We start from the raw sequence: 13,365 nt of genomic DNA, 5'->3' as shown, positions 1-13,365 counted from the left end.
ACTTTTTAGTTGATTAATTTATCCTAAAGTGACTAAATAGTATAGTACTCAAATAGTTTTAATAACTATATGTAAAAAATAAAAGGTGACCATTGATAAGATAAATAATTATAAAATTAATTTCATATGAATGCATTTTTACCACTTTAATATTATTTTAAATAAATGCAGTCATACTTGGTGATGCTCATCCCAGAGATTTAAGACTTTAGAAATACAAAGACTTACCCTTTTAGGTAGTCTCATCTCCTTGGTAGAGTTTACAATAAACATTTCTATTTTTTTAAGATTCCAACTTTGGAGAACCCAAAGCTGAGTCTTCACAGGTGTTACGAGTGAGTTCCGGCACGGACTTTTGTCTGGAGAGGAATGACACGTATCAGAATAGCTGTCTGGTTCATTGTTGTTTATTTAAAAGTGCTATGACATTTAAAGTTATCTAGAAAACATATTATAGTAATAACTCACAGGCAAAACTAATTTAAACTGGGATTGAATCTACTGGAGAAACCACGTTGAACCTGATCTGCTAATCCTCTGCCTCTCCCTATGTTTCTTAATCTCTCTGTCTTTAATTTCTTCCTCTGTAAAATGAAGAGATTTAAAGAAATCACACATAGGGTTTCCTTTTCAGTAAATAATTCCAGTATCGAATTCAGTTCGGTTTATGAAGCATCAACCTACCTAATCAATATCAACCTAATCAACATCCTCAAGTTAGTATTTGGACTGCACTTTGTTGAGTGCCTCGCTTCCAGATTCTGAATGTACTGAGTATAACATTCAGACCCCATGACCTCTAAGACCATCATCTGCCCTTTAACGGAAGTGGATGCCATAAATGTGAGATCTGATTATTTGGCACTGAGTGGCTGTGACCTCCATTCATTTGAATTGGTGACATGAATATATGCATATGTGAGCTAATGAGAAATTGGGGGAAGTGTTAGTGACTTTGAGATAGCTCAGTTGGTTACATGAGAACTGTAGAGTCTGGGCTTTGGTGTCACGAGACACCTATCATAGTTTGTGGGATTAAATGGACACATACAGTAGTCTGAATAGAGTAAGTGGTAATTCTCGCCATTGACAAGAATACCAACTTAAGTTTGGTATTTTACTTCAGACAAAGGATAGTTTTGCTTTTTATTCACCCCCCCTTTTTTATTATGTTCAACTTGCCAGTATATAGTACATCATTAGTTTTTGATGTAGTGTTCAACGATTCCTACAACACCCAGTGCTCATCACCACATGTGCCCTCCTAAATACCCATCACTGTTACCCCATCCCTCCACCCCCTTCCTTCTGTAACCCTCAGTTTGGTTCCTGGAGTCCAGAGTCTATCATGGTTTGTCTCCCTATCTGATTCCTTCCCATTCACTTTTTCCCTCCCCCTCTGTGGTCCTCTTTAATCAACTAAAAACAAGTAGAGAGAACAGAGAATCTGTTTTTTAAAAGTATAGGTAGGTAACAAATCAGAGTGTTTGACACCACAGGGCACATGTCCATGTGGCTTGTTTTTTTATTCTACATCAACCTCCACCAAACCACCCCCCACAACCGCACAGAGTTTGAAATATTGTAATTATGACTTATGAAGTGCCTAAACAAAGTATTGTTTATGTTAGCCAAAGAATTTCACTTAGACTTTAAGTAAAATATTAATAAAAAGAAAAATTGATTTTTAAAAAATGTGAGATAAAAGTCGTAGACTAAGTTCTGGAAGGTTAGGTAATAACTTATGAGAATGAGAGATTGAAATGTTTATTAAACATTTTATGATAGAAAACTTGGAAATTTTTTTATAATAAATCTTATTTGTATTGTAGGAGCACCTGGGTGGCTCAGTTGGTTAAATGTCTGACTGTTTCTGCTCAGGTCTTGGTCTCAGAGTCGTGAGTTGGAGCCCATGTAGGGCTCTGGGCTCATCAAGGAGTCTGCTTGTTCCTCCTGCTGTTCATTTGTGGACTCTCAAACAAATTAACAAAATCTTTTAAAAAATCTTATTTGTACTCTAAAATCAAGTAAAATTATTTTTTGTTGATAGAGTCTTATCCAAATTAAAAGCACACTCCTACTATCCGATAAGAGTATTCCAAGATGATAGGGTCTAAGCCTGGTCATATCTGGATTAGAAGCTTAGCAAGAATCTTATTGGAGCTCACTAAGAATCTTACTTGGGCTTTCTTTGTTTCTCTGTTTCTTTATCTGCCAATGGAGGTCGTAGTTGTACTTACCTTAGGAGAATCCAAGGAGAAATGTTAGGCATTGTTTTTTTTATTACTTCTCTCTAATACATTTTGATCCAAGCACTTAATTCTGAATTCAATTCCATTGTGTTTTCCAAATGTCAGTTTTGTTTTTTGTTTGTTGTTTGGTTTTGCTTTTGTTCCATAGGATTAACCAGTTCCTTGACCTCAGGACTCTGGATTGGACTTAACAGTCTGAGTTTCAACACTGGATGGCAGTGGAGCAGTGGCAGTCCATTCCGGTATTTGAACTGGTTACCAGGTAGGGTCTAGCTTGTCTGTGGATAAATACACGAAGATTTAATTTATCTGGATACCATAGTGATCTTCATCATCTCACATGGAGAGCTCAAAGAAAAGAATTGTGAGACTTTACCAAATATAGTCTATTTCTCACATCCCTTTGAAATCTGCCAACTAGATTTGCATGTCATAAAACCGTAAAGTTATACCTGCTTCCCGGGTTAGAGATTTGTCTGGCAGAGTTATGACACAAATCAATACAGGACTCTGTTAAAGTACACATTCTTTGAATATCCTTGATTTGCTAGTTGTTATATTCAAAATCAAATTTTCAAATTCTACAATGTTCCAGTTGAAAGTGCTTATATATGAAATTTATACTTATGAGATGTATGTATATATATACTATATAATGCTATATAGTATATTCAAAGATTGTATATGTATTTATTTACATTTACACACACACATACTGTGAACTTAAGTGAATATTAATTATTTAGGGCTGGACAATTTCTCATTGTCTGGAGCCCTGAGATTTTTATGATTTTTCTGTCATTGTTATAAGGAGCTTAACATCATTTTCTTCTGTTGTTAATCTAATAGAGTTGGATTAAAATGGCATTTCAGACATCGATGATAATATTCCATGCTAGCATAATAATTCATGAGCACTTTTGTGCTTGAGGTGCTCTATGGAGTGTGATTCAGAACTCCCCATCCCCACATCCAATCCCACCCCATACTAATGTTGGTTTATTAGCAAAGAATATAATAATTAATGATTACTAATGTCTGCATGGGTGTGGGAAAGGATGGGTCACATTTCATTTACTAATTCTGCTATGAGAAAATACTGATGTAGTGTTTCTTCATATGGTCTTTCTTAAAAGCCACTGAATGGTTTTTGCATTGGGCTTAGGAAAGTAAACTCTCTTCTATGTTACTAATTTAAAGAAAATGAAATGTATTTAAATGAAATGAAAACTTTGAAAATAAGAAAGAAGCAAGCAAGCTAGCTAGCTAGCTAGCTCAGAATAGATGCCAAAACACAAAAGGGAAATTTTAGAGGATATATTTTGGTTTAAACTGATGTGCTTGTCCTATGAAATGCCACATCCGATGCATTCCTTCAGTGCAGAGTAACAGGGCTGTCACTAGAGTCAGCTTTGTTTTCCTCTACAATATGGGAACTAAACATTACGGTAGAGGAATATAAGATGTCTTTCTCGTGGGTGAGGTTTTGATTAGTCTGCCCACTTAGAGAATGCCAGTTGGGCTTAATCAGATCATTAAATAATAATGATTTTTTTAAGGAACTAGAGTTTATTTTTTGCTGCTGAATTATTGCATGTTTGGCAGGTCACTTTATTTATTATGCAATTTTGGAATAATTATTGTAATACTTAACCACTTGCATTCTAAGGGTTCAGTGAGAAAATTGGGGGGGCTAACTGCAGTGAAAATGAGGAATGAAATTAGAATATTGATGAGAAAGGAAAAGAAATGTCCTCCCTTATTAAACCAAATTCCTGAGAAATAAGAGGTACAAGGTTAAATCACCTCCTGAAATAATCTGAAACTCTCTGGAGAGTTTCTTCAAACTAAAATCAGAAACCTTGTAGAATATTAGAAGCTGTTATTGCATGAAATATTTGATTAAACATTCAGTTGTGTACTTACCAAGAAATACATCTATTAAAATACATTCACATTTAAAGTGAGGATATTTTACACAAATGCTGGAGAAGTGTGAACTAAAATCTATATCTATGGTAGCCATTTAAAGACAACTAATTGATATATTTAAGTCCTTATCATTGGCAGTGTTTTTCACTGTGCGCTCTTCCAAAACTTACAAAAAATGTTGACAAAAGCTTTATGGAGCAGGAGATACGGTTCCCATCTAACAGGAAGGCAAAGTGAGGTCCAGGTCCAGGTTATATACATGTCAGAGGTCACAAAACAGAATCATTAACAAAAGGTGTCTCATCAACCTGTCTTTAGGCGAGAGATGGCGCTAGTTTTCAGAACACTGGTTTTAACTAGTGAAATTCCTGTATTAACTAGTGAAAAGGCATGAGAAATGTGGGCATTAATGTATCCGCTGCATTCCCAAAGGTGACTTTTTTTAAAGATTTTATTTATTTTTTTTGACATTGAGAGATCAAAAGTAGGCAGAGAGGCAGGCAGAGAGAGAAGGGGAAGCAGGCTCCCTGCTGAGCAGAGAGCCTGATGCAGGGCTGGATTTCAGGACCCTGAGATCATGACCTGAGTCGAAAGCAGGCACCCCTCAAAGTTGACTTTATCTGGTTCTTTTATCAATTTTCAGGAAGATATGGGATGATGGTTTAGTGGTTAAAAATCTTCAGTGCGCTCGGTTGAAAATCGTGAGGAAGAGTCTTGAGTTTGGGGTGGACTTTATCAGTGTTTCCTATGCCCTGTTGCTTCTCAAGCTCCCAAGCTCCCTTCCCCAGTCTTTCTCCTCTTTGCTGTCTTCCTCTGCCATCTCCTCTCTCCAGATGGATCAAGTCCTACCATGTTCAGAAATTCTCTAGTTTGCTCCTCGCTGTTAGCCTTACGTAGGTATTTACAATGTTTAATGTGGTTGGTTTAGGACATTGTGTGTTTTGCATTTTGTTAGTTACTTCTAGATTGATTATACATAACAAAACCCAATGTGAAGATTGTTTAGGATTATAAAGTCTAGCTTTATTGTCCATATTGTGAAATGAGTTATTTCAAAGAAGTGAACTTGTATAATCAACATTTTAGACACTAGAGCGACCCAGCGATAAGAAAAGAAATAGATACTCAACTTTGATTTTTCCTTTTCCCCAAAGGAAGTCCATCAACAGAACCTGGAAAAAGCTGTGTGTCACTAAATCCTGGGAAAAATGCTAAATGGGAAAATCTGGAATGTGTTCAGAGACTAGGCTATATTTGTAAAAAGGGCAACACAAGTTTGAATTCTTTTGTGATTCCCTCTGGTAAGTGATCTATTTGGTCTGAAGTGTAGAAGATACTTTAATTGAAAGAAGAAAATTATAGACAAGCACAACTGTATGAAATGACAGGTTTTGTTGATAATTTATGGAGTAAACGTAGTCATAGGCCTCCGGAATTTCTTTTTGTTGGTTACTAGTAATGGTCACTAACATTTCCTGAGTGTGCTGTGGTGTTCAGGCTTGTACAAAGCCTTTGAAAGAACATAAATAGGAATTCTAGCCTCCTAGCAGCCCTATGAGCAAGGCATTATTATTCACACATTCTCAGTGAGGAAGAAGATATTCAGAGGATATATAAAACTTGCCCATGTGACAAAACAGGAATCCAAACTAGGAAATAAATATCTGCAAAGGATGTTTTTATTATATTCTGGCTATTTAAGGATTTATCTGGGCTCTCGTGCCGTAAGTTTAGCGTCTTCAGTGGAAGTCTTCACAGAAATGGGACAAAACATCCAAAAATACTAGCTGAACTTTATATATTGGCTAGACTCTGGGAAAAGAAGTCAATTATGCTCTCTCTTATAATTTTATAGAAGAATTAAGTTACTAACACAAGAATGCACCCTTTTTTCAAATTGACAGAAAGCAGACAACCCTCATTTTTCACTATCAGCAGTTTTTGGAGAGACCTTTAATACTTTAGAGGGATGTACGTATGTATGTGTGTATTCTGCTTGAGAAATCTGACAGTATGGCATTCTTGACTTCTCTCCTTGACTTCTAAAGTTAAAAAAAAGTTGACTTTAAAATATGATTGACATGGTTGGAAAATCAAAATTTATAAAGTGATAGAAAATAATATCATTTTCCTTCTACCTCTTAACCTCTAACACCTAGTTCTCGTCCCTGGATAAATAACTGTTTCTGGGTGTTTATCCTTATCTGGTTAGTCTATAAATATATAAACAAATATGTTTATGATTATTTCTATTTGCTTTATACAAATGGTAGCATACAATACATATCTTTTTCACCTTTTTCAGATAAAAAATGTGGACATCTTTCCATATGGTACAAAAATAGCTTTTTGGTTTATTTTTATGACTCATAATAGACATTAGAGAGAGACCATGTATATTTTTGACCAGTCACCTATTAATGGACCTTCAATTTTCTTCTGATTTTTTATTTTTACAAACAATCCTACAGTGAATAATTTTATACACATGTCATTTCATGTGTGTGATCATTCCCAGAAGTGTAGTTGCTAGACCAAAGAGGTGTATTTGCAATTTTTAAAATATTTATTAACATATAATGTATTATTTGCCCCAGGTGTACAGGTCTGTATTTGCAATTTTAATAGAGATAGAAATGATCATGATCTCCAGTGGGTACAGACAATGGTCCTGGTTCTTGGGTTTGATGATATTATAACTGGAAACATGTGTCTGGGAGACCTAAATCATTTTGTACTTCATCTTCTCTATTCCTCCCATAGGAGAAAAAGTATAATTCTTTCTCCTTGGATAAAGTCATACAGTTCTCCTTCCGAAGACTTGGAATTACCATGTAGGGGGAGATGAGAATGCTTTTTAAAATAGTTTCTCTGGTACAGGAAGCAGAATTCTGGAACTTAGCCTTGTTACTTAACTCCCAGTTTTGAGTTCCTCATCTGTAACAGGAAATATTAATACCTGTTTTGCCTGTGAAAATGTGTTCATACTGTCAAGCATTCCATAAATTAGCATAATTTCTCTACTATCCCCCACCTCATTTTACTTGCTAACCTTCATTTGACATGGGGTTTTGAATTTTCTGTATTTCCTGGATGAATCATTCTGTCTTATCTATAAATTCAAATAAATCACAGAGGAAAATCCTGTGAGAGTTAAAATTATGCAGTGCACATGACTGGTGACCCCCTGGGGCAAGTGTTCTACCTTGTACCCTGTTGGTCCCTGCAATGCTACCCTGTTTGCCATAATTCCTGGGATCCTAGAACCACACCGTCACATGACCCCCCAACCACAAGTGGCCACTGAGAGCATGAAGCAGGGCTGGTTTGACCTGAAATGTGCTCTAAGTGTGTAAAATGCATATAGCCTTTCCAAGACTTCCCACACAAACGAGTAAAAATATCTCGTGACTTCTTTTTTATTGATTACATGTTGAAATGATAATATTTGGGGTATACTGGGTTAAATAAAATAAATTATTAAAATTAAAGGTGCCTGTTTCTTTTTATTTTTATTTAACACAGCTGCCAGCAAATTTAAAACCATGTATGTGATTCTTATTTGTGACTTACATCGTATCTCTGTTAGACAGTGTTGCTCCACAGGAACGAGAGATCTTTTCTGGCTGCCCCTTGGACCTCCTTTTCCTTAGCTGTCTTCATGTTTTAAGATATTTTTAAAGGTCATTGGTTCAGTTTTTGAAGGCTTCAGCACTTACTGACTTTATTTTCAGCATCCCAGATAGCGAGATCAAAATATCCCACCAGAGGGCTCCAGAGTTATAGTAATTTTTTTTTTTTTAAATGTAAGTAGAAGTGTAGAATATCTAAACTGTATTGAGGGGCTGGGATTTTTTAAGCATGTGCATGTTTTCTATGATGATAATGCAGTGCTTGGTCATCATGGGTGACTGTTTACTTACATGACTCCTGTAAACAGAATCTGGGACCCAAACATGTGGCAGACAGTCCTGGTCTATAGGGAAAAAGGGCTTTAAGGGATTCATTAAATAACACACATTTACCATACTGAGCATATGCTAAGGTAGCATGCTGAGAACATTCACTACCAAACATGTATAAATTAACATTCATGTGGTTAAGTAAGGTGCATTGCTAACTTGCAGTTTGAAAGAGTATCAATAAATGGTAATGATAAGCTGTTGCATATCCAATATATTTTCTCAACCTACATTCATTACACCAGCCCTGTGCCAACCCCCATGCCAGTCCTAGGGCATACAAGGATGAATAACATGAGTTTCTGCCCTCAAATGTCTTTCCTTTCCCTTTCGCCAGCTCAATACTATTACAGTTCATTTTTGCAACATGAAGTCACGATTTATGAGATTTAACCCTAACTCTTAGTAGCAATAATTAGGATGTTGGCCACTATTACTCATTGACTTAATAATAATTATTGTGGTGTTTGTAATTGATATAACATTATCTTAAATGGTTTCTAGTCTAGAAGAACACAGTGAGGATAAATAGCTTCCTGTTAGTATTGCTATCAATATTGAAACGTTTTCAGACATACAGATCCTTTGGTTCCTGTCATGTGACTTGCCCAAGATCATATGACCTGTGGCAAATTCAAAAGACTTCTGAATCTAAATCCCTTCGCTCACAACAGTATCATATGCCATCTTGCAGGAGCAAGCCAGAGGCCATGCAAAGGCACAGGTGGTCAGCTCATGCTCTGGTAGTTTCTGTGGGCTTTTGGTGGCTCTTCTGCCCGCACCTAGTTTATCTTTTGTGAATATGCATGCCAAAAGCGAAAAATAAATATTACCTTTAAATGTTTACTATGAATTGTTTTGTGTATCAAATGATAGAAAATTTTGTTATAATTTTTAAAACTCTTTTTTCTCTAGAAAGTGATGTGCCCACTAACTGTCCAAGTCAGTGGTGGCCATATGCAGGTCACTGCTACAAGATTCACAGAGAGGAGAAGAAAATCCAAAGAGATGCCTTGACTGCATGTCGGAAGGAAGGTGGCGATCTAGCCAGCATCCACAGCATCGAGGAATTTGACTTTATCATCTCCCAACTGGGATATGGTGAGAAATCTACAACAGTAATACACTTCCCTCTCTCCCCAACTCTCCATCCATCTCTGGAATTTAATCATTATCCATTTAATTACAAATGTTATGATTTAATAGTTTTAATTTAATAAAATTAGTGAGATTATTTACTGCATACAATAAATATTAATCATGTATAAAAAGTAAAAATTGTTTAGAAATTTAAAGAATTTTTAAAATATTTTATTTATTTATTTGAGAAAGAGAGAGAGAGAGAGCATGGGGGTGTGGGGCGAGGGAGAGAGAGAATCCCAAACAGATTCTTCACTAAGCATGGAGCCCAATGCGGGGCTTGATCCCAGGACTCTTGAGATCATGACCTGAGCTGAAATCACGAGTTGAACACTGAACTGACTGATCCACCCAGGCATCCCGAGATTTAAAGAATTTTTATTCAAGAGATGATTTGATTAATTTTTCTTTTAATATGCAATCAATTGACAGTTTTTTTTTTTAAAGATTTTATTTATTTATTTGACAGAGAGAGATCACAAGTAGGCAGAGAGTTAGGCAGAGAGAGAAGGGGAAGCAGGCTCCCTGCTGAGCAGAGAGCCTGATGTGGGGCTCGATCCCAGGACCCTGAGATCATGACCTGAGCCGAAGGCAGCGGCTTAATCCACTGAGCCACCCAGGCGTCCCTCAATTGACAGTTTTAAAAATCTGATTTTTCTCTATATAATCTGCATTCAGAGCAGTCTACCTTAGATTTGCCAGTAATGCTCCAGTTATTAGAAGTAGTGGTGCATATGTATTTTCTTTTCTTTTTTTTTTTAATGATCTTTTTTTTAAAAAATTTTTATTTTTTATAAACATGTATTTTTATCCCCAGGGGTACAGGTCTGTGAATCACCAGGTTTACACACTTCACAGCACTCACCAAAGCACATACCCTCCCCAATGTCCATGGTGGGATTATGTATTTTCTTTTTTAATGCCATGTTTACTCTCACCAGAAACATCTCTAAATAAACCATCTCTTACTCCGGACTTTATTTTCTTTTTTAACCTAGCTACCGCTGCTATGGTGTTGAGCATAGCAGGATAGTTTATTGGGGTGGTTAGGTGTTGGCCTCCAACTTTTAAAGAAATGTATGCCTCAATTTTAGGTACGTAAGGATTCTAAAGAAAATGTACTGAACAAAATTTTGTAAAGGTTTCAAAAATCAGTTCTATCAAAAACAAAACAAAGCAAAGCAAAACAAAACAAACAAACCCCAAAAACAAAACCAGGGAAAAGGAGTTAGGAACAACTCCTCCTGGAGAAGAGGCAGGCGAGGAGGAACAGAGCGCTAACTGGCAAGCAGGGGTACCTGCTGGTTAAATGCTGATCATTTTCTGCTTCCCCCCAAGCCTGCTGATTAGCCGCAGCTGTTCATTTCCAGCCAGCAAAACAAGAGGAAATGGATGGTGGCGATGGTGGGGACGGCTTCCTGACGTTTATTGCCTGAAAATTGATAGGAGTCAGGGTTGGGGGAGGAGGGGCGAAGGAAAATACAGTTGACAAAGAGACGGGAATTAGCAGCGTAGTCGCAGAGAGCAGTTGCAAAGACCCCAAAACATCAGGGCCTCTAACACTTGTGCCAAATGGGATTCTTTCTCTTCTGTGTACTTCCCTCGGTTTAATAGACCCTGATAATAGCCTGCGGCAGCCTGTAAACAATTTCTTGATATTCTCTGCTTACCCATTCTGGAGAATTCAGACCAGACGATAATAATGTAAGCAGGACTGATGTGTCTGAATAATAGCATGGCATACAAGTCACAATGCTTACAGCAGGTAATAAAGTTTGCAGATGAATCACTGGAGACCAGATTAGTTAAGGGGCTGTAGTGCCAAAGTGCAAAATTTTCTTTACTTTCTATAACATGTTATAGTAATAGGAAAAGCTGGTATGTTTATTGCTCTGGTTATGTAAGGAAGTTGGCTGACAAAGGTAGCCTTTATTAATATTTTTATTGAAATATAATTGACATACATTTTGTTAGTTTCAGGTAATGATTCCACACTGTGAAGTGATCACCACAATATACCTAGCTACCAATATTGACTGTGGTCACCCTGCTGCGTATTCCATCTCCTCGACTTATTAATTTTATCACTGGAAGTTTGTACCTCTTTTTTAAAAAAGATTTTATTTATTTATTTGAGAGAGAGAGGGAAAAAAATGAGTGAGGGAGGGGCAGAGTATAAGCAGACTCCCTGCTGAGTGGGGAGCCCATCACAGGGCTTAATCCCAGGACCCTGAGATTGTGACCTAACACTTAACTGACTGAGCCACCCAGGTGCCCCTGAAGTTTCTATCTCTTGTTCCTCTCACCCATCTCACCTTAACACCCCGCTCTCTCCTTTACGTCTAGCAACCACAAATCTATTCTATGTATGGGTTTTGTTTTGTCTGTTCCTTTGTTTTGCTTTTTCGATTTCACATATAAGTGAGATCAAATGGTATCTGTCTCTGTCTGACTTAGTTCACTGAGCATCATGTCCTCAAGGTCCATCCATGTCATTGTGAATGGAAAGATTTTATTCTTTTTTATGGCTTTATAGTATCCGTGTGTGTGTGTGTACAGATTGGAATATATATATATGCAGTATCTTCTTCATTTATTCATCCATTGATAGACACTAACGCTGTTTCTATATCTTGGCTGTTGTAGATTATGTTGCAATGAACATTGAGGGCGCATATGTCTTTTTAGTTAGTGTTTTTTTCCTTTGGATAAATGCCCAGAAGTGGAATTACTGTATCATATGGTAGTTCTATTTTTAATTCATTGAGAAACCTCCATACTGTTTTCCAAGGTGGTGACACCAATTTATGCTCCTACCAACAGCACAGGAGGGTTCCCTTTTTTCCATGTTGCTGCCAATACTTGTTATTTCTTGTCCTTTTGATAATAATCATTCTGGCAGGTGTTAAGTAATATTTCATTGTGGTTTTAATTTGTATTTCCCTGATGATTGGTGGTTTTGAGCATCTTTTCATGTGTCTTTTAGCCATATGGATGTACTCTCTGGAAAAATGTCTATTCAGATCCTTTGCCTATTTTTAAATCAGATTTTTTTGTTGTTGTTACTGAACTGTATGAATTCTTTACATAGTTTAGATATAAACCTTTAATGAATATACGGTTTGCAAATATCTTCTTCCATTCAGTAGGTTGTCTTTTCATTTTGTTGATGCTTTCCTTTGCTATGCAGAAGCTTTTTAGGTTGAGGTAGTCTTTTGTTTACTTTTGCTTTTGTTGCCATTGCCTTTGAGTCATATCTCAAAACATACTGCCAAGAACAATGTCAAGGAACTTACTGCTTATATTTCTTCTCAGAGTTTTATGGCTTCCAGACCTATATTTAAGTCTTTACTTTGAATTAATTTGTGTGTATGGTATAAGGTAGTGGCCCTATTTCATTCTTTTGTCAGTGGCTTCCAGTTTTCCTAACAACATTTACTGAAGAGAGTATCCTTTCCTCATTGTATGCTTACCATCTTTGTTGTAAATTAATTGACTATGTATGTGTGGGTTTATTTCTGGGCTGTTTATTCTGTTCCACTGTTCTGTGTCTGCTTTTATGCAGATACAATGCCATTTTGATTATTTGGCTTTGTCATATAGTTTGAAATCTGGGAGTGTGATACCTTCAGCTTTGTTCTTTCTCAAGATTACTTTGGCTATTTGGGGTCTTTTGTGGTTCCAGACAAATTTTAGGTTTGTTCTATTTCTGTGAAAAATGCCATTGATATTTTGATAGGGATTACATTGACTCTGTATATTGCTTTGGGTAACAGGGATGCTTTTATAATATTAATTCTCTAATCCATGAGCATGGACTATCTATCTCTTTATTTGTGTTTTCCTCAATTTCTTTCATCAAGTCTTATAATTTTCAGTATAGAGGTCTTTTACTTTCCTGGTTAAATTATTCCTATGTATTTTATTGTTTTTGGTGCAACTGAAAATGGGATTGTTTTCTTAATTTCTCTTTCTTATAGTTCATTGTTAGTATATAAAAAGGAAACAGTTTTATATATTGATTTTGTATCATTCAACTTTAATTTGTTTCCTAGTTTTAGCAGGTTTTTTTGGTGGAT

General features: G+C 36.3%; 1 protein-coding gene across 1 annotated transcript in view; it reads left to right on the top strand.

Annotated features, from left to right (window-relative positions):
- MRC1 (mannose receptor C-type 1) overlaps positions 1-13,365 on the top strand; it is a 101,076-nt gene that overhangs the window by 26,360 nt on the left and 61,351 nt on the right. Inside the window, exons 5-7 of the mRNA XM_059184018.1 lie at positions 2,401-2,514; positions 5,339-5,485; positions 9,062-9,247. Coding sequence (XP_059040001.1) covers positions 2,401-2,514; positions 5,339-5,485; positions 9,062-9,247 — 447 coding nt within the window. The remainder of the gene's footprint in view (positions 1-2,400; positions 2,515-5,338; positions 5,486-9,061; positions 9,248-13,365) is intronic.

Source organism: Mustela lutreola, chromosome 8 (assembly GCF_030435805.1).
Source record: "Mustela lutreola isolate mMusLut2 chromosome 8, mMusLut2.pri, whole genome shotgun sequence".
NCBI classification, from domain to species: domain Eukaryota; kingdom Metazoa; phylum Chordata; class Mammalia; order Carnivora; family Mustelidae; genus Mustela; species Mustela lutreola.
This window is presented reverse-complemented; position numbering and strand designations above follow the sequence as displayed.